General features: G+C 39.5%; 1 protein-coding gene across 1 annotated transcript; it reads left to right on the top strand.

Moving 5' to 3' along the window:
- Positions 1 to 1,474: 1,474 nt before the first annotated feature.
- SELL (selectin L) lies at positions 1,475 to 21,399 on the top strand. The gene is made up of 9 exons (XM_033198643.1): positions 1,475 to 1,674; positions 2,638 to 2,719; positions 4,351 to 4,737; positions 5,705 to 5,812; positions 8,400 to 8,585; positions 9,718 to 9,903; positions 11,386 to 11,514; positions 16,327 to 16,345; positions 21,067 to 21,399. The coding sequence occupies exons 1-9, from the start codon at positions 1,633 to 1,635 to the stop codon at positions 21,083 to 21,085; spliced, it is 1,158 nt and encodes a 385-aa protein (XP_033054534.1). The 5' UTR covers positions 1,475 to 1,632; the 3' UTR covers positions 21,086 to 21,399.
- Positions 21,400 to 22,412: the final 1,013 nt, after the last annotated feature.

Below are 22,412 nucleotides of genomic sequence, written 5' to 3'. Positions count from 1 at the left end.
TGATGCTGGCCTCATAAAATGAGTTAGGGAGGAGTCCCTCTTTTTCTATTGATTGGAATAGTTTCAGAAGGAATGGTACCAGCTCCTCTTTGTACTTCTGGTAGAATTTAGCTGTGAACCCGTCTAGTCCTGGACTTTTTTAGTTGGTAGGCTATTAATTACTGCCTTAATTTCAGAACTTGTTATTGGTCTATTCAGGGATTCGACTTCTTCCTGTTTTAGCCTTAGGAGGGTGTATGTGTCCAGGAATTTATCCATTTCTTCTAGATTTTCTAGTTTATTTGCATAAAGGTGTTTATAGTAATCTCTGATGGTAATTTGCATTTCTGTGGGTTCAGTAGTGATATCCCCTTTATCATTTTTATTGTGTCTATTTGATTATTCTCTCTTTTCTTATTAGTCTAGCTAGTGGTCCACCTATTTTGTTGATTTTTTCAAAATCCAGCTCTTGGATTCATTGATTTTTGAAGGGTTTTAAGTGTCTCTACCTCCTACAGTTCTGTTCTGATCTTAGTTATTTCTTGTCTTCTGCTAGTTTTTGAATTTGTTTCTTAACCTCTTTGAGACTCTTTAGAATGGGCATAATAATCATATCTACAGCAGAGAGCTGTTATAAAGATTAAATAATATAATACATATGGGGTGCTGCACTTCAGAGCTTTTGTTGTTGCTATAATTATTTTCCTAAAAATGCAAATCTGATTTGCATTTGACTCATTGACTCACATCAATGGGTCTTTCTTTTTATTGTCCTTCATCATATGGGTCCTAATTTCACATGCAGTGTTATCACCGTCTCATTTTATAGTCCAAGAATATTAAAGGTACTTGTAGGCTCCCACACCTACAAGGTGAAAAGCTAGAGAGCATGGCTCTCTTCAAAGGTTAACTTCAGGAAGTGCCACTAACAAGGACCTCCACTAGGTGGTGAGCAAGGAAAGACGGAGGTGAAGGAACCAAAATGAGTCAAGTCCACCACTTAGCTCTACTGAAGATTCGCAAACATCATAAATTTGTCTGAAATGCAGTTTTGATTTATAGTATTTGCAATTTCCAGGGGCCATTTACCACAGGTAGCCAAGAGTTAGCTTAGGGTTTATAAAAAAGATAGAGGAGGGTGGTGGAAAAGAAGGAGGAGGAGGAAGAGAGAGAAGAAGGAGGAAGAAGAGAACAAGAACCAAACAAAAACAAGAACAAGTAGAAGAAGAGGAGGAGGAGGAGGAAGATAAAGAAGAGGAAAAAGAACTACAACAACAATGAGGGAAGGAAGAGGAGAAAGAGAAAAAGAAAGAAAAGGAGGAGGGGAAAGAAAGGTGCACAGGAGAATGGAAAGAAGGATAGAAAAACAGGAGGGAAGGAAGAGAGAATCTAGTGACATTACTTTTCTGATCAGCAGTTCATTTTTTTCTCAGTGGGAGGCAATAGAGGCCAGTCTAGGAAAGGGGTGGGGAAAGAGGAAAGAGAAGTGGAGGAGGAAGGGGAGGGAAAAGGGGAGGAGGAGGATGTGAGACTGGGTTAGAGAAATGAAAGAAAGCAAGGCTTTCTGTTGACATTCAGTGCAGTCTCCCTGCATCACAGCACACTCCCCTTGGGCAAGGACCTGAGACCCATTGTGCTAAGTCAAGAGGCTCAATGGGCTGCAGAAGAACTAGAGAAAGACCAAGCAAAGCCATGGTGAGCCTTTCAGCCTAAAAGACTTTTAGATGCTCAGATAGAAATTCCTGGGGTTGTAGAGGCAGGTGGCAAGGATAGGAAGCACCCCCATTTCAATTCTGGTTTTAAAAAATATAGAAACTAAAAAATTTTCTCAGATCCTCAAAAAAAGTGATCCTGAAATCTTTCTTCTCAGATATGCTGATTTCCTCTTCTTGACTTTGTCTCTGGGGAGACTCTTGAAGAAATCAGATCTTTTGCAATAAACACTGTGTCTACCTGAGAAGTGATGTGCTTCAGAGGATAGAATTTTGTTTAAATTATACTTTAAGTTCTAGGGTACATGTGCACAACGTGCAGGTTTGTTACGTATGTATACATGTGCCATGCTGGCGTGCTGCACCATTAACTCATCATTTACGTTAGGTATATTCTAAGGTATGCAGGAAATCTGTGCCTTTGTCATTTCAGTTGCTCAAAAAGGTATTTCTTTTTATTAAAAAAAGAAATATTTTTCTTTCCTGGTATCTAGCTATCTAAATTTTTTTTAGGTATTTGAGGCATTGACCCATTATGATCAAGAGTGAGGCTATAACATTAAATATAAGCATCAATAGTTAATTAAGCACCAACACTACTTTAAACAACATACATACTAAATATTAAATAGTTTTATCTAATAGCTCAGCAGAAAAGCAGGTACAAAAATTACTGAACCACAGAAAAAAATCAGGGCAGTACTGATTAGCAGCTTGAGACTAAAGCGTGAAAATAAAACAGAACAAAACAAAACTATGCATCAGTTCTGATGTAAATTTGAAGTACTTTTTCATCTATGTCTGAGAAACCTGTTACCTCAGACAGGGTTAGTAGACATATGTGTTTTATTTTGAATATTAAGAAAGTTGTAAGCACCACCTCAAAGGCTGTAAATGTGTGGTTTAAACATATAAATCTAAATACAATTTTGTATTTCATTTGCAGATATTTCCACGGAAATGTCAGAGCACCCAGAGGGACTTATGGAACATCTTCAAGTTGTGGGGGTGGACAATGCTCTGCTGTGGTATGTTATGATATTTATATATCGCTACATCTATTTTACTTATATTCATTTTTCTTAAATATCCACTGGTTATACATAGTCTAAGGGGAAATTATTTCAGAGAGCTGTTAGTTCTATCCCTTCTATGAACATCTCTTTTCTTCTTACCTTTAGTTCTTCCCCAGAAACTCCTGAACACTATTTTTAACCTATAATAGTCCATGCTGTAGGGTTCAAATCCCAATAACCCCACAAATCCTTCAATTATAAAGGAATAATGTTAATTAAGAAATTTCTGTTAAGGTACCTTCAATCTGTACCAAATATTTAGCACCTCATTTTCTATTTTTTATTCATAGTTCAGTGTACATTAATGTCACTTCTACAGTTACAATATGAGCTCATTAAGGGATGGGGCCTTATCATTTTTTGGTCCTTCTCCCATTGTGGCGACACATTTTGTATCTGATTCTTGAAGACTCTCCAGCAATAGCTTTGAACTTGGTTTTTCATTTCCTAAGTAAACTAATGTCTTCTTACTCCCTAGCCTGGATTTTCAGCTCTAGCCAAGCAAACACGCTAACTCTCCCCTTCACACATTTCTTATACCATGTCTGCACTGTGTCACATGGAAACTTAGTGCTCTTGTCATACAACAGGTATTATCTGAGTCCCTACAATGTGTGAAATTTATGCTAGGCACTAAGATTACAGCAGTGGACGTGACCGTTTTTTCCCTCTTAGAACTTGCATTCTAGTGGAATGCTCATTCAAAACTCTGTTCAAAATGTTTATTTTATGATGCTCTTTACCATCAATTATATCTGTTTCTTTACTGTATTAAATAGTGATGCACGTAGATCATACCACGCTTAGAATGCCATATATTATTATGAAGTCATTGTGTAATTATGTGTTTAATTAGATATCTTTAAAGCCCTCATATTTGATGGGTCCACATGTTTATTAAACATCATCAGTTCAGTCTGTGTATAGAACATGATCTAATCAATTTCATAATCCCTGTATCATTTGGTTTTGTAAATTGTTCTTTTTTAAAATTATACAGTTAGACATCTAAGAGTTGAGTGGTATATTGGGCTTTCCCAGAAGCAGTTCTTCCTATGGTAAAAATAAAACATTTTTTATATAAAAGAGATTACTTAAAAGTATGTCACTGTTTTTCCTGTCCTTATTCTGCTTCTCCCATAGGTATACATGCGTTGGCCTTCAAGAAATTCTTCCAGGATTTTAAAAGTATATTGTAAATTATATAGTTATATGATATTACACTGTAATTAGTTGTAAATCATTAATAGCTACAAAGAAAAAGGAATATGAATGTCTAAAATATGTTGGTTAAATTTCACCTGAAATAATTTTGAGAAAAAAATTAATAAGAAAATAAACCTAGAAAGCCACTAAATTTGTTTAAAATAGAACCTTAGGTAAAAGCATTTTATATTCAAGCCAGAAGGCCTAGGTTCTACTTCAAATCTGCAAACAACTATTCTGTGATCCTGAGATGGTCACACACACTCTTAGGCTCTGTTTCCTCATCTCTAAGTGTCTGGTTCAGCCTGGAGTAGTGCTAGGTACTTTTTAGCTGTAACATTATGTAAGTCTGCATAGGTCACACTGATATCTTGCAGATTTCCTGGCACATCATGGAACCGACTGCTGGACTTACCATTATTCTGAAAATCCCATGAACTGGCAAAAGGCTAGAAGATTCTGCCGAGAGAATTACACAGATTTAGTTGCCATACAAAACAAGGCAGAAATTGAGTATCTGGAGAAGACTCTGCCTTTCAGTCCTTCTTACTACTGGATAGGAATCCGGAAGATAGGAGGCATATGGACATGGGTGGGAACCAACAAATCTCTCACCCCAGAAGCAGAGAACTGGGGAGATGGGGAGCCCAACAACAAGAAAAACAAGGAGGACTGCGTGGAGATCTATATCAAGAGAAAGAAAGATGCGGGCAAATGGAATGATGACGCCTGCCACAAACCAAAGGCAGCCCTCTGTTACACAGGTAGGGAGTGACAAGACGGCTATGCTACCTCAGACTCAGGAAGGACCACGGTGAAGAGAATAATCAGATTTACCCCATGGAAAGGTTGGAGGATGACAACAGTTGCCGGTTCATTCTAAAATACATCTAGCCCTCTATATAATCTTGCATCATGTCACTTCTAAGAATTTTTGGTGTACAAGATATATCCCTGTGCACAAAAGCTATACCCCTAAATAAAGTGACATCAAAATGATAGGTGTACGTAGGAAGTACAGAGGAAGAATTAGACGGTCAGTGCCTTTGATAATAAGGCAGGGGAGGAGAAGCTGACAGCTGGGCCAGTTGGAAACTCAGGCTCACACCACCTCAGTTTTCACATTGTGAAGTAGAGAGTGTGGTGCCGCATGCTTCCTTCTTGGTCTAATCTTATATAATTTTATATAAAAATTGCACTATCTTTGGTGTATGAATATTTCTATAAAATCTTTTACAATTCCAAAATAGCCAGGATTTTCCAAGTGATGTTTTAATAGTGAACCGTAGTTAATTTGGTCTCTTGTAAATTGGACTCTACTGTCTTAGCATATTTGGACTTTTCAATCTTTGTGATTTCTATAAAGAAAGGGATTGCCAAGAAATAATTGCTTGCAGAAATGACTGAGGTCAGGTCATCATTTAACCTTCTCACTCATTAAAAACAAGTAATTTCAAGAGTTTCAAGGTATGCCACTAAGTTTCTCAGAAGTGTTAAAGAATATTAGTATTGGTAGTTTCATTCCAAAAGCAAATAAATGACTATGGCTATATGCTTAGTGTATTTTGTAAGTAAAAATGTTAGCATATGATTTTTATGCTATGAATTTACAAATAAACCTTTCCTGATTATTTAAATCATCTCAGACAAAAGGTTATCTATGTCTAAAGAAATGACTTTGAGTACTAAAATGTAATCACATTACCATAATTTTTTCTGACCTCCTTAAAGCTTCTTGCCAGCCCTGGTCATGCAGTGGCCATGGAGAATGTGTAGAAATCATCAATAATTACACCTGCAACTGTGATGTGGGGTACTATGGGCCCCAGTGTCAGTTTGGTAAGTCTCTTTCCTTTCTTTGCTTCTTCTTAGGTAAAGTCACAGGAATCATTATAGCTTATGATGGAAGCTGGTTGGAACAAAATGATACTAGCCGTTCTGAGAAATGGGAAGTTTTGATCAGAAAGCTCTGCTTTCACAATATTGTTACCTTTCCGTAAATATTTCATAAGTCAGCGTGAAGTTTCAATTCACTTCTCAACAAGTCTTTTTGAGTGCCACAAGGAGCACAGCGTTGGAATAAAAGCTGTCAGGGTTATAATAAGGAATTAGCATGGTAGGTTCCTGCTCTCAAGAAGCTCACAATCTAACGAGCTTGTTAGGTTAATTAGAACTCTAAGGTCTGGAAGAAACTATGCCATTTATCATTAGGAGGCTGAGTTACCCAGAAGTTAATCTTGCTTTTTCCTTCTAGTAGTTCCTTTCCTTCTTGCAGTTCTCCACAGTTAACACATGTACTCTGTAGCACACTGACTTTGTTCGTGGCCTTCTCTCTCATTTTGCACATGGCCAACAAACATGTCATCTTTAAAACATAGTTCAAAGACAATTTCTTCTAGGAAGTTTCTTAGTTCTGATAGCTCCACATATTTCTTCCCTATTTCTCCCACCTATGTTAAAGTCATCTGTTCACTTGTCCATCTCCTCTGGTGCTGAAAGCTTCTTGAGATCAGTAAGTGTCCTATTTATCATTGCATCTTTGGGATTCACAAAATGCCTGGTATATATCAGGCACTTGCTTGCAAGCCTGAATTAAACTAGACAATTTAATTTTTTAAAAAAGCAATGTTTGTAAAGAATAAAGAATTAAAACCCAAATGTCAACCAACTGAAGTAGATCTGTAGATCTAACTCATTTCACTTGATCCCTGGGCTATCATTCCTTCCTAATACTTTACCCTCGCCCCATTTTTGAACTGTATTTTTTAACCCTTATGTTATTGGTATGCCCTTTTTACTGGTTTTTGATTACTGGTATGTCTATTTCACCCATTTTTAACCCTTTACTTTTTTGTGTGTTGGTTTCTGTCATATCAGTCTTTCCTCATTCTCTTTCTACCTGTGATCAATTCTCCTGGGATCCTTCATGAGCACTTATCCAGGACATAAACTATTATAATTTCTCAGCTTTCGTCTTTTGTATATTGCTCTTCTGACTCCAATCTACATGTGTCCTTTGGTCAAACTTATTGACTTTTGCGGACTCACAAATCTACGTGATCTTTGGACCGATAAGCCTATCTCCAGCTCTGAACTCAAATATGCTAAGGATGTCCTTTGGGATGTTTAAAAGACTATAAAACCATTTGTTCCCAGTCAGCTTTCCTTTCTGTATTTCTTATCTCAGTATATGGAATCACCATGTACATGGGCACCCTGGTATGAGACTCTCTTAACTCCCCTAACATTTATGCAGGGTAACATTCTACCAATTTTTACAACTTCGTGTTTTTCTAATTTGTCTTCCACTTGTCAACTCTACTACCATTGCCCTCATTATCCTTTTCCTAGATTCTTGCAATAGCTTATTAGATGAGTTCCACGATTTTAAATTAGCTCCCCTCAAATATATTATTCATACTACAGGCAGACTGATCAATTAAAAGCAATTAAAACACATCACGCACACATGACAATCCACCCATTAATTTCTACCTACCATTTTATCCTAGAGGGTGAAATCTAAGCTCTTCAAGCCCCAGAGTAATGCTTGATGTATAATAGATAATCACTAAATCAATGAAAAAAGATAATAACATTTTCTCTTAGTTCCCATCTTTCTCCCTAATCTCATCTCATATAGTTTCCAAATACAAAAATTCTTCTGATTCCTTGAGTCCATTCTTCATTGAAGTCTCTAGAGCAAGGTAGCAATAATGGCTTAAATTTGACAGATGAAGAATAAGACATGAAACTTGTACTGTTTACTAAATGGCATGGCAGGGTCTAAAAAGTGAAGACTTTAATTTCCAAGTCTTAAATTTACCTATCGTACCACCAGTCAGAACAGGGAAATAGGTATAGTTTCCGGAGAGGGTTGTCAAAATCAAAAGAGTTAAAATTCTGGAACTGAGCTAGAACAGATGAAGACAGAATTGAGGTCAAAATGCTTCCTAGACTTTTATATTCTCTCCTTGCAGAGAAGGCTTATTATGGAGACCCCCTCTTTCTCTGAACGTCTTGCTCCCAATACTCTAGTAGACTCAGGGGCTCTGATGTGATAGTTATTTCCCAACTAAGCTGGTCATTCCCAGTTACACCTATTTGGATTTAAGGATTCTTCCTCCAGATAATGCTGAAGATAGTGATATGAAGACTAGCTAATGTTTAATTAGAATTTCTTATGAGTCAGGCTTTGTTCTAAGGTCCCTGACTTATGCCAATTGAATTACATTTAGTTTCCATACCAATTTGATAAAGATAACACAATTTCATTATTCTTCTTATATAGATGAAGAAACTGAAGTTGGAGGGTTCAAGTAACCTTGTTTAAAGGTGCATGGTTATCAAGTGGCAGAGCTAGGATTCAAATCCAGGCATCAGGTCCTCTTAACTCTTCCCCATACTGTTTCTTTCCCTGTTGAAGTGATTCAGTGTGAGCCTTTGGAGCCCCCGAAGCTGGGTACCATGGACTGTACTCACCCTTTGGGAGACTTCAGCTTCAGCTCACAGTGTGCCTTCAACTGCTCTGAGGGAACAAACTTAACTGGGATTGAAGAAACCACTTGTGGACCATTTGGAAACTGGTCATCTCCAGAACCAACCTGTCAAGGTGAGTAACTTCAGACTAGAGCCTGTGTCGTGGCGATCCTGGGCTTACAGTCAGAATATTTAGTAGAATTTGCTGAGAAGTCAAACTGAGGAGTCTAATTTAACCTAACTTAGTTTAACCTACTGTGATGTTTTTCAAAGGACTTATTCTTACTAAATTTTTTTGAAAAACCTCCCAAACAAAAAGTAAAAACCAAATACCCCTGAAGCCACTGCCCAGTATGTAACATGATTTATAGCAATACAGCATGGTTATTATTATGCTTTTTAGTTTTCTCATTGCCATTGCATAAATAACGTCTTGCTGAACCTCAGTTAAATTTGGTTCTTCTCATCTCAATAATACCTGTTTTATGTGGTGTCCTACTTAACACCAACCAATTTCCTTCTCAGGGTAGTGGAGGTCTTTCTTGGTTTTTTTATTTGGCTTATTCTTAACACCTTTTATTTTTCCTCGTGCATAAACTTTTAGGAGAATAACAACTGAAAAACAAAAACACAGTCTCTTGATCTTTTTAAGTTTGAAATATGGTAGGTTTTTTTTTTTCTTCATTTTTAACTGCCAACTTTATCTGGATATGGGAGAAAACCAATGTCATCTGAACTTGTGAAGTTTTGGTTAAATTTTCTACAAGTATGCTCCTGACGCATTAGTTTAAGTAGTTTCATTCTTAAAAGTGCTATCAAAATCCCTTATTGAAATCATAAAACTATCAACCCACCTACTGGAATTTTACAGAACTTGGACTTGCTTCAGTGAATTGGGATGTTTTTCAAAACGCTTGGGTAGCTAACAGAACAGGTGAAAAGGCAGAGATTCTCTGAGAATACCCCATAAGAGCCCTTGATGCACAGGCCATGTGACATGGTACTTCCAGCAGAAGTGGAGGGTCACCTTAGTGAGGGCAGCAGCCTGGAGTAGCCACTCCTCTCCCCACGGGCTTTCAATGCTTCCTTGCCTTCATCTCTTATTTACCACCCTCCATCATTCTCAAGAAAATAAAGCCTGGAAGCAATATCACAAGTAATGTAATCACGCAGCTTTGGCTAAAAATCCTTTGCTCAAGGGAGGGTCTCTACTCAGAAACACTGTTTTGTCTTTTTTTTTTTTTTTTTTTTCTTTTTCATTGAAGTGATTCAGTGTGAGCCTCTATCAGCACCAGATTTGGGGATCATGAACTGTAGTCACCCCCTGGCCAGCTTCAGCTTTACCTCTGCATGTACCTTCAGCTGCTCAGAAGGAACTGAGTTAATCGGGGAGAAGAAAACCATTTGTGAGTCATCTGGAATCTGGTCAAATCCTAATCCAATATGTCAAAGTGAGTAAGCTTGTCCTGGAAAACTGAAGACTTAAAGATGGAACTGATGGATGAGCAGATACGAAGAAAGACATACATAAACATTTACATTTTGTTTTGCTAAGTATATGTGACCTAGAAATAAATTTGTATACTTAAGTCACTGTAAAATCTTTGGTTGGTCTTGCCTCCTCCTTTAATGACAATCATTTCTTTTTCTCATTCTCACCTCTTGCCTTCTTAACTCTTAAAATCTGGACTCATTGATTTACTTTTTATCTATTCTTCTGTTCCACTACAATCTAACATCTCTGTTAGCCCATTTAAACGCCTCTAAAAGGTAACGAATGACCACCTACTTCCCCAAATAATGGATACTCCTGAATTATCACTAAGCTAATGCCCCCCAAATCTGTCTGTATATGTCATGTCTTCTTCATCTTTGTATACCCTCCACCTGACACAGTGCTTGGCAATAGGTGCTAAAGCAAATGCATGTTAAGTTAGCACATGAAAGAATAGCTACCCACGTCTGCTCCTGAGACTATCTACATAGATGACAAAAGTCTTTAAATGGTAGGATCTGCAGAAGCTGTCAGAAACGCTGATCTCCATGTGCTGTGTGCCCAGGGCCAGGGAGTAGAGCGGACGAGCAGAGAGAGGCAAGGAGGCCTTTAGCAGAGGACTGTATATTTGGCCTATCAGAGACATTTACCTTTAAGGCCTAGCTAGTGTTCATTTCCTCCTCATCTTCATCAAGCCAACAGGTACCCTCTGTCTGGAGCTCCTGGGAACTTGAGCCCTCTCTCCATCATATATTTGTGTGTGGAGATCAAAGCACCTTGAAAAGGTTCATCAAAGTAATGGGAAGAACTAAGGATAGAATCGGTATTTTTAAATAGAGGCTCCCAAATGAACTTAGTTTACACTTACAAGAGTATCTCTAAACATGCCCTTTTACTTATTCGTGAAGGAAGTAGAGGGAAGTGGTAGTGCTACTGCGTTGGAAAGAGATTAGTGCAGGTCCTTATGTAAAAAACAAGTGCTGACTTTTGCACAACTGCTTTAAAGTAAAAGCATTAATGATTTCCTTTGACTGATGAATTATCCAGTTCAGATCACTGGCTTTTATTTTTCCTGAAGTTGTATTAGGCTTTTAGCTCTTCTCTGTGTTTCAGAGTTCCAATCATTGAACAAGTCCATGGAGCTAAATACAATGATGACCATTCTTGCCAACATTTTTAGGTGCATTACCAGGAACTCTATGAACCACAAATCTGGGCATTGAGAGTCTGTAGGCATTAGACTAGCAAGGCTGGTCCAGTCTTTGCCTATGCTGTACTCATTATAGGCCTTCCCATGCCAGTTTCCTCATCTGTCAGATGGCATCAAATGGGCTACTACTGGGAGATGTAAGGAGGAAAAAAGTCAAATATCATGAGATGGACTAAAGAAATAATGCTGGTGGTCTCATGCTATGTGCCTTACTGATTTCTCTTTCAGAATTGGACAGAAGTTTCTCAATGATTAAGGAGGGTGATTATAATCCCCTCTTCATTCCAGTGGCAGTCATGGTTACTGCATTCTCTGGGTTGGCATTTATCATTTGGCTGGCAAGGAGATTAAAAAAAGGTATGTAAGTTTAACTTCATATGAAAAGAATACAACTTTAAAGTGAAAAAGAAAAAAAAAAGAAACCCACAGGAAATTAAGTGTGATAGATTCAACAGAAGCAGGATGCCAAACTTTACATTCTAGAGCCATCAGTCCCTGGAGGCATGTAAATCAGCCCAGGACACACCTTCATTAAAACAGGTTGGCTGATTTTTGCTTTTCTTCTGATAAACTTTAAAAATGTCTATTATCTTCAAGGTAGCTTGCTAGGCTGATAACAAGTAAGTGAAATATTCTTTTTTTTTTTTTTTTTTTGAGATGGAGCCTCACTCTATCACCAGGCTGGAGTGCAGTGGCACAATCTTAGCTCACTGCAACCTCCACCTCCTGGGTTCAATCTATTCTCCTATCCTCCCGAGTAGCTGGGACTACAGGAGCATGCCACCATGCCCAGCTAATTTTTTGTATGTTTAGTAGAGATGGGGTTTCACTGTGTTAGCCAGAGTGGTCTTAATCTCCTGACCTCATGATCTTCCTGCCTCAGTCTCCCAAAGGGCTGGGATTACAGGTGTGAGCCACCACACCTGGCCTGCTCTTAATTAATTCTGAAAAGATAACACACAATCTCTGTCCTCTAAGAGCCTACATGCCTTGGATTTCAATGGTACAATTCCACTAGGAAGTGGGTCTAATGTCCCCTAAGGTTTCAAGGCATTGCTTCCAAATACCTGACCTCTTCAAGAGTCACCTGGTTCCCAACACATGGGCGTTGCATTAACCCTGGGAGAAATTCCCATGTGTTCTCCCAAGTACGTATTTACCAAGGCCACAGCTCTAACCAAATGCACCATATATGCTTTCCCTCCATCTGTCACTGGACAGGAAAACAGAAGGAGGACTGCCTTGAGAAGTTAACATCTGCTGCCCAGATTATCACTCCCTTTACCTTAAGGCATGAGTGTGTCTCAGCCTTAAAGTGTGAGCAACCCACCAGCCTGCAGCAGGCCTTGGGTGCATGGTGCCACATTTGGCCAAACTCACCTGGAAGAACCATTCAAGGCTGTAACATTCATGGACATTGGGCAGCTTTTAAGATATACCTGTTTTGGCCAGATGCGGTGACTCACACCTGTAATCCCAGCACTTTGGGAGGCCAAGGCGGGAGGATCACAAGGTCAGCAGTTCAAGACCAGCCTGGCCAACATGGTGAAACCCCATCTCTACTAAAAATACAAAAATTAGCCAGGTGTGGTGGTGGGCACCTGTAATCCCAGCTACTCGGAAGGCTGAGACAGAAGAATCGCTTGAACGCGGGAGGTGGAGGTTGCAGTGAGCCGAGACCGCGCCATTGCACCCCAGCCTGGGCGACAGAGCGAGACTTCATCTCCAAAAAAAAAAAAAAGATATACTTGTTTCAAGTTCAGGGATGATCTCAAAACAATTGCTAACCAACTGCTCTGTGTTGCCTTTCTATGGGGTCAGTTGTCATTTTAATTTTCCTTCCATCAAATTAATTAGTATGTATTCTGTTCACTGAATATGGTATGTAAAGGTTGCCCCCTGTCCATTTACACTGGCAATTACAAAAATATTATTTGTCAGTCCCTAATTGTGTGCCACTCTGATCTTATCTTTCATTTAAATTGGAGAATAGTGGGTGTTAGGTAAGTTTTCTAACCAATCCAGAAAGACAAAGTGTGGGGGGGTGGGGATTGTTGATATGCAAGAACTTCATTAGCTATGTATAATCTGAGAGCACTGAGCAGTTAAAATGTCTCTGCCCTTGCTGTTAGAAATTTTGTGCTGATTGATTGACTCTCACTATCTTACAGTATTATACAGTACTAAGTACTATACAGTACTAAGTATAAATGCCAAGTACTGCATTAAGGCAAAAGAAGAATGACAGTTTTCTCCAACCACTGATTATTCTTTCCACTGAGACTTCAAAGCCTGACCCAAATCATCCTGTCTTTCTTCCTACCTTGGGTGATGATGGCAGAACTGACAGGTAGAGAACAGGGTGGGTTATTACACACTGCCCTCTGGGATAAGGTGGCTATTATCTAAATAATTTTAAGGACTTTGGGGCTATAAGTCACCGTAATAAGGAAGCTATTTATTTCAGAATTCTAAAATATTTTAGTAAGTGTTTATAGAATCAAAAGAATAGAATCAAAGTCACTTGTATGTAGTGAGGGGTTAGCTGGCTAATGCTGTTTTATAAGCAAGGGTACAAAACTCAGTGGGGTTGTTTTTAAATGTTTTACCTTGGAGTCATTTCTGTACAAGATCTCAAACCGATAACTTGAAAACTGCTGTGGGAATCAGTGTGGGGCAAACAGGAAACAGATAACGGGCAGTTAGGCTAGTTGCAGTTATGCCAACAAAGAAAACAGAAGCCCCAAAAGATCGCTGGCTTGGTAGGAAGTTCAGAGTATCTTTAAGGTAATATTAAATAGTCTTCATCTGTGGGCCAGGCACCATGGCTCTCACCTGTAATCCCAGCACTTTTAGAGACTGAGGCAGAAGGATTACCTGAGCCCACGAGTTCAAGACCAGCCCGGGCAACATGGCAAAACCACATCTCTACAAAAATACAAAAAATTAGTCAGGCATGGTAGCATGCACATGTAGTCCCAGCTACCCAGGAGACTGAGGTGGGAGGATCACTTGAACCCAAGAGGTCAAGGCTGCAATAAGCCATGATAGCACCACTGCAATCCAGCCTGGGCAACAGAGTGAGGTTCTGTCTCAAAAAAAAAAAAAAGCTTCATTTGTAAAACATCTTCCATTATCACCAACTTACAAATGATTCTGCTTTCCAAAGATTTTGGTTGTAGGTTGGTCCTTTAAGACATGAAGAATATTTTTCCTACAGAGACAAAGGTAGAAATAATGGCTACATTCCCAGGCTAAATCTAAGACAAAATATAGTTCATGGCATTTACAAGGATAAAAGTAAAAAGTCATAAATCTGTATGTGTGTGTTTAGGGGTGTGTGTGTATGTATATATACACAGAGAGAGAGAATTTATAGACTCTTTGGGTTCTAATAACTAGAGAAAGGGCACAGGTAACTATTTAGAGTATGGAAGCCAATGAGTGACTGGAGTTTTCATCCCTATTCTTCTGTCCTCAAATGAATCTTCTGACTCTAGCACTTTGTCCCGTGCCCTAGTAGTCTTAGTACCGAGACTTTCGCTCCTTTCTTTTAGGAAAGGAATAAGGAAGGGCTCCGGAAACATATGTCCTTGTGCATGGGCTCATCTAGACACATTTTTTGCTCCTGGCATTATCATTCTCTGATTACTCACTACCATTGGCCCTGTTTAGTAAATGAGGAAACCAAGGCAATGATGTTTTAGGCCAAATCTCGAAAATCCCATATCAGCAGGACCCAGAGTTAGAGATTAGACTCTAACCCAGATACATCTTCTAAAAGCACTGGTCTTCAGATTCATGAACTGTTTTTTTCCTCGGTTGGAAGAATTTCCCACCAGAACCAACACACAGGGTTAGACCCGGGCATGAAACTGAACACATGCCCCCTTAGTTCCCTTTTCTTCAAAATGAAACTCTCTCAGTAGGAACAGATTCTTACTCATCTATTGCTGTTAGGTTCATTGTCCCTGAAAGAAAAAATTTATGTGAAGTTAAACAGAATCTGAAATTAATTCAGATTTGATTCTCCCTGCTCAAGTGCACTTGGTCATCAGCAGGCTGAATTTTAGTAGAAAATTTCAAATAGTAGTCTTTAATACTTTAAAGGATTAAAACAGTAATGGAGCACTGTCTAAGTGCTAGCACCTGAACTAAATACTTGGAATATATTTTATTTTATCAATCCAATGAGGATGATACAATTATTATGCCTCTTTAACAGATGAAGAAATTGTAGTTTAGAGAAGAAAGTAGCTGTTCAAAGACACACTGTACTACAGGTGGCAAAATAGGGCTTGCACCTGGGTGAGATGATTCTAGAATGCCAGTTTATAGCCACTGAAATATATTGCCTCCCAAATGATTGTTTCTGCTCAAAGAGTTCTTTTTTAAGTTATCTACTTAATTATATTCTTCCTTTTTCAAAAAGAATGTGAGTGCGAAATGTGTTCAGTATAGTAAATTAGAATTAATTAAAAAGTAAAAGAAAACCAAATTTAAACTTAGGGTACAAAAATCATTTGGAACCAAGGGTGAAGTTATGGCACAAAAATGTATGTCACAAAGTTCTATACACTTGGCAGGAGAGGGTCTCAGTTCTAGCTCTGAGTTTCCTTGCAGCCAGTCAAAGGAGAGGCATGTGATACTCTTTGTGTTTGTAAGATAAAAACACATTAGTTACTCAGATGAGGCTGTGCAATTCCTATCAACAAGACCAAAAAGTGAAATCCTCTTGTGGATTCTCATAGAGATGATGCTGTGAGCTGTAATGGCACATAGTCTTACAGTATTAGCAGCTGTCCCTCAAGGGAAGAATCTGCAGGTAGGATGAGATGGCAGATTGGGAAGGGATAAACACTTGAATGGGCATATTGGGTCTCACCACCAGGCAATTTAGCCTACACTTCTGTCTTCTTGAGCAGCATGGAGAATGGAATGGAACCTCAAGAGGCATCTGCATCAATTTGTCTGTTCTGTATGAGTGTCTACCACTGTTGATTAAGCCAGTTCCTCAAATCCCCTTTGACACATAAAGGGTCCACCTAACAAATACCTAATATACTTCAAAAGACAGTTTTGAGAGTGGGAGTCTTCCTTCTCCCTTATTGGAAAAACTTTAAATTGTCTAATTTTTGCTAATGCCATTTCTCTATTTTCTATTTGCAGGCAAGAAATCCAAGAAAAGGTAAGTTTTATTAGTGGGGAGGAGTTTCCACATCTGCTGATTCCTTCTCTACTTGCTTAAGTTGATTCCTGCTCTAGCTAGACACATTAATGCCATAGTAGTTTATTTACCTGGAGTCCTCATTCAAATGACCAGATAAAGTGATAAATCTACTAGCTTCCTTTCAGACCTGTGCTTTTTGGTGCTAGTGGAGCTGCATGAATGAATGAATGAATGAACAAGTAATCCCTATTAGAAAAGGGCAGTTTATGTAAAGGGAGATTTTTCTGATGATCTCAGAATTTTTTCTGAGGGTTAAAAACATTGTGGTATGTTCTTCTTGTTCTGGCTGAACGTGAGGCCCTAAATATATTATTTAATAAATATTCAATTGAACAAGCATTTATTGAGAAATGTATAAATGCTTGTTCAATTGAATATTTGCTTTCAATTGCTCTAATAGGCATTGCCCTCTGGAAATGTGGGAAAGATAGGGAGCATGAATTCTACCTATAGCTTCCCCAAGGAGGCAAGTATTTTTCAGTTTGGTCTTGAAGCTCAAATTTCTTGTACTGGAGAAATAGCACAGTGGGAGGAGATGCAGACTGTGAAAGTGGATGGCCCACCTGGCAGAAATGAAGATGGCAAAATATTTCTCAGTATCTAGGGTTTAGTGACTTGCTCCGGAATCTTAGGAAGGAGCGTGTAAGTAAAATAAACTATGAAAGGAAGACTTTGGTACCATATTCAGTACCCAGCTGGACAACTGAGCTCCCTTTAAAATGCTAGAAATGAAGTGAGATGATTTCTGAAGGGATTGGGTGCTGGTTTGGGCAACCATCCTACCAACCACAAACTTAGTATGGGCCATTGCTTAGCATGCAAAGGAAAAAGTGGGGAAAGATGAGGCACCAGAAACCAGATCATAAAGTAATTTATAAGCCATGTGATACGGGTTTTATCTTGAGGTCTTTTGGGATATCACTGAAGGGGTTTAAACAGTGAGTAGCCTTGCCTCCAGCATCTTATAAGGTCACCCTGCAGAGCAGTATGCAAGTGTGGGAGACAGGTGAGCCTGGATGCAAAGAGACTTGTTTTGGAGGCATTTGAAGTTATTAGGTTAAAACTGATGGTGCCTGTCTAGGGAACTAGTGATAAGAATGGGTTCATGAAATAGGAAAAGGTGATATTAACTGAATGTGTCTGTTAATTGGCTAAAAGGAAGAGAGAAGAATCAAATTATCATCTTTCTCACCTGGAAACTGGCGGATGGTAGTACCATTTACTTCTGAGAAGGGAACGTAAAAGAATGAGAGGTTTTGGAGGTAAAGATCATGGGTTCGGTTTTGTACTGAGCTTTGGATGTCTGCTCTTCATTCACTGTGGTTCATTGGACCTATCCACAGCACAGAGGCTATGTTGGGGCAGGAGATTTGGGGCCCTCACATTTCAGGAGGTAACTGCCATCTCAGGAGTGGGTACGATCATCCAGGGAGGGTGTGAGTCCTCTGAGAATGGAAGAGGACATGTGAGAGAGGATGGGAGCCAGAGGAACATCATTGTCTAATAAGTCAGCTAAGGGAAAGAGAAATGAGAAGAGGTTGCCAGGCAGGGAGAAGGAAGAGGAGGAAGAGTGTGGGGTAATGAATGCCAAGGAAAGAAAGAAAGGGGAACAGTTTCAAACATTGCCAGGAGAACCAGTAAGTATTCCCTGGATGCAACAAGGGTGTCAGTGGGGAGACTATTTGCAGTGCAGACATCAAGACAGAGGTCAGATGGCCAAGCATTGAGCATCACTGAGGATGAGAAAGTAGAGACAGAACAAGCAGTCATCTCTTTTAAAATGTTTGGCTGTGAAGGCAAAGTGGGGCAGGGGTAACTGGATGAGGATGTGCGATCAGTGGAGGTTCTTTTTATTCTTTTTAATTACTCTGTCTTCTCTTTAGTAGTGTAAATGGAGTCTAATGAGGAAAGGCTTCTTTCTCTGGGCTGGTCTCCCTGTCTGTGGCAGGAAACCCACAAGGTTTGAAGATATCTTTGAAACTCACAGCTACTGAGTGAAAGTATTTTCTGGCACAATCTACCCAGAGCTGTTTTCTGGCTACTGGAACCACCTGTTTTAATTGCCACTAGATGGAAGCAGATCAACTAGATTTTTTTTTTTTTTAAGATGTCCTTGAGGCACAGGAAGAGATACTGGCTGGAAGAATATTAGCAATAAGCTAATTACCATGCTAATTGCTATATTAAGTTTAATGGTTCACTGATTTTTTTTATAACCAGTCAATTAATAGTTGTTTATCGAACTTTCTTGTGTCGGAAACTGCTAAGCTTGCTTGAGATACCAAGAGGAGTAAGCCTGGTCCCTGATTTCAGGAAAATTATTATGTAGCTGGGGAGTTAAGACAGGAATATAGAAAGAAAAATATCAGAAAAATACAAGGCAAAGCATGGTAATGGCCAATGGGTGCTATATTTCAGAAGGAAAAAGTCATTTGGCTTGGTGTTTATAAAAAATCTTATAAAGAAGGTTGCTTTTGAAGAATAGATAGGGTTTAGGTGTATGGAGAAAAGCAGGAAAAGAAGGCAGTCCGTAGGAAGGAAAAGATGTAAGCAGCGGTATGGTAGTGAGACTATGAGAGCATGTTCAGGAGCCAGTGCGCAGAACTTTCTTGAACCCATGGCTTATTGAGGAGTTGTGGAGTGGAAGTTGGAAAGGAAGGCTGGCCTCACCAACATAAGTCTTGAATGCTTCACCAGATGGTCTAGAAAGGCCTAGCAAAGAAGAATTATTTGCCCAGCTCTCATTTATTGACTAAGGCTGTATTAATTCATAAGAATCACAGAATTTTAGGTCTGGATAAGATCTTGGTGGATATCACATTCAAACTCTATTTGTAGTTGAACTAATCAAGTAACTTTTCTATAGGGCTTGAGCAAGTGACAGAGTTATAATAATCATAAGCCTTTATCAAATATTAATTCCATGTTGTACACTATTATGAATGGTTTTCATGTCTTAAATCATGAAATAGGCCTTTAAGTCTGCGGGAGAAGGGTCTATGAACATAAAGAAACAGGCACAGAGAAATAAAATAGCCTGAAGTCACAACAAATGGCAAGGCTGAGATCCATACTCATCTGGATCCAGGGATCATGCTCTTAACACATATGCTTTTAGAACTCAAGACCCTTGATTACCAGCTTAGACTGGTAAGTCTCAGACACCCTCCTTTTCCAGTAATGTGATTTTTTTTCACACTGAAACCATTGTGTGATTGCACTGAGGAAGGGTGGGGTAGAAGAAGTTCAGTATGTTTTTAGAACAAGTCAAAGGTAGGATGAATACTATCACACTAAACACTGTGGGCCTTTTTTTTTTTTTTTTTTTGTTCTTGGGCTAATTTTCATAGTAGTTTGTGTTCATTTCTATTAGCTTTTGAGTGGTGAATGAATGATTCCTTGGGCATTTGTGGTTTCATTTCTTGCTGGGTTATTTTGACTCTTCTGCAAACTGACTCTGTTTATCACCTCATTTGGTTTCTGCTGTCTAAATTCTGGCAGGGTAGAAGCTACACCCAAGATACACAGGAAGATACGATGCCAACCTCAGAGGAGGGCATATGTGAAATTTTGTTTTCAGAAAGACTTTTTTGTCTCTATTTTCGCAAGCACATTTGCAGCTGCTGAACTGTGGTTTACCCTGACAGTTCATCATGAGACCAGCACCTCAGAATCTGGTTCTCCCTTTGAAAGGTGCCATGAAGACATACCACATTTCATTCTCTCCTTGTCCTTTCTAAGAAGTAGAGTTGTGTCACACCAAAAAAGTGTCACTTATTTCTTTAAACTAAATGTGTTACCATCTCATTAAATTATATCCCAGGATATAATTTATCAGGAGTTTATAACTGCCACTACTTCATGAGTTTAAATTTTCTCCAATTTCACTTTCCATTTAAGCATGCCTTCTAATTTCTTGACTTTCCACTGCTCAAAATCAATCTACGGCCGGGCGCAGTGGCTCAAGCCTGCATTCCCAGCACTTTGGGAGGCCACGGCGGGCGGATCATGAGGTCAGGAGCTTGACATTAGCCTGGCCAATATGGTGAAACCCCATCTCTACTAAAAATACAAAAATTAGCTGGGTGTGGTGGCACGTGCCTGTAGTCCCAGCTACTCAGGAAGTTGAGGTGGAAGAATCGCTTGAACCCAGGAGGCCATGGTTGCAGTGAGGTGAAACCGCACCACTGCACTCCAGACTGGGCAATAGAGTGAGACTCCGTCTCAAAAATAAAATAAAATAAAATAAAATAAAAATAAATTTAAAAAATCAATCTACGCTGTCCTTCAAACTCATTAGATCTGGAGACAAAGACCGTATGTACTACAAAAGTTTCTCCAAGTGTGGTCTGTGGGCCAGTGGCATAAGCATCACTAAAGAGCTTGTTACGGGTGCAGAATCTCAGGCTCCACTCAGACCTACTGAATCAGAGTCTGCATTTTAACACCATCTGTGAATGGTCAGCACATGAAAGTCTGAGAAGTGCTGCCTCTAGGGTTTCCTTACATTCGTTCATCTTCAAAAGTTCCTAAAGGCCGGCCTGTTGTCTGAGATTTCCAGCTGAAAGCATTTCCCTGTTCCTCTTCTCATCTCTAATGAATATTTACCTTTACTACTAACACTCCAAGTTTTGCAATTTTTAAACTCTTAAGTTTATTATCTTTTGTTTTTCTTTCAGTATGGATGACCCATATTAAATCGCCCTCGGTGACAGAAAATTCTTGGAATACTGAAAATCATGGGATCCTTTAAATCCTTCCTTGAAACGTTTTGCATGGTGGCACCTCCTACATCAAACATGAAGTGTGTTTCCTTCAGCACATCTGGAAAGATTTCTACCTGCCCAACAGCTCCTTCTGCTTCCATTCTGCCCCTCATTTATCCCTCAACCCCCAGCCCACAGGTGTTTATATAGCTCAGCTTTTTGTCTTTTCTGAGGAGAAACAAATAAGACCATAAAGGGAAAGGATTATTGTGGAATATAAAGATGGCTGACTTCGCTCTTTCTTGACTCTTGTTTTCAGTTTCAATTCAGTGCTGTACTTGATGACAGACACTTCTAAATGTAGTGAAAATTTGACACATATGTGAATATGGACTCAGTTTTCTTGCAGATCAAATTTCACATCATCTTCTGTATCCTGTGGAGGTAGAACAGTCTTATAGAAAGTTCATAAAGTCTACGCTCTCCTTGCTTTCTAACTCCAGTGAAGTAACGGGGTCCTGCTCAAGTTGAAAGAGTCCTATTTGCACTGTAGCCTCACCGTCTGTGAATGGACCATCCTATTTAACTGGCTTCAGCCTCCCCACCTTCTTCAGCTGCCTCTCTTTTTCAGTTGGCTGACTTCCACACCTAGCATCTCATGAGTGCCAAGCAAAAGGAGAGAAGGGAGAAATAGCCTGCACTGTGTTTTAGTTTGGGGGTTTTGCTGTATCTTTTTGTGAGACCCATTCCTATTTCTTATAGTCAATGCTTTTGTCACTATATTATTAGTAAGAAAACATTACTGAAATGCTAGCTGCAAGTGAAATCTCTTTGATGTTATGTGGAAGAATTAAAACAGGTAGAGAAATTCCTGATTCACAATTAAATGCTCTCCTTTCCCTGCCCCCAGACCTCTTATCCACTTACCTGGATTCTACATATTCTTCAAATTTCATCTCAGGCCTCCCTCACCCCCACCACTTCTTTTATAACTAGTCCTTGGCCAGGCATAGTGGCTCATACCTGTAATCCCAGCACTTTGGGAGGCTGAGGCGGGCGGGTCACGAGGTCAGGAGATCGAGACCACCCTGGTTAACCCGGTAAACCCCGTCTCTACTAAAAATACAAAAAAATTAGCCGGGCTTGGTGGCGGGCACCTGTAGTCCCAGCTACTCGGGAGGCGGAGGCAGGGGAATGGCGGGAACCCGGGAGGCGGAGCTTCCAGTGAGCCGAGATCGCGCCACCGCACTCCAGCCTGGACGACAGAGCGAGACTCCGTCCCCTCCCCCTACACACACACAAAACAAAATAACTAGTCC

Source organism: Trachypithecus francoisi, unplaced genomic scaffold (assembly GCF_009764315.1).
Source record: "Trachypithecus francoisi isolate TF-2019V2 unplaced genomic scaffold, Tfra_2.0 Lachesis_group5, whole genome shotgun sequence".
Classification (NCBI taxonomy): Eukaryota; Metazoa; Chordata; class Mammalia; order Primates; family Cercopithecidae; genus Trachypithecus; species Trachypithecus francoisi.
The sequence above is the reverse complement of the archived record's forward strand: the minus strand, read 5'-3'. Positions and strand labels throughout refer to the sequence as shown.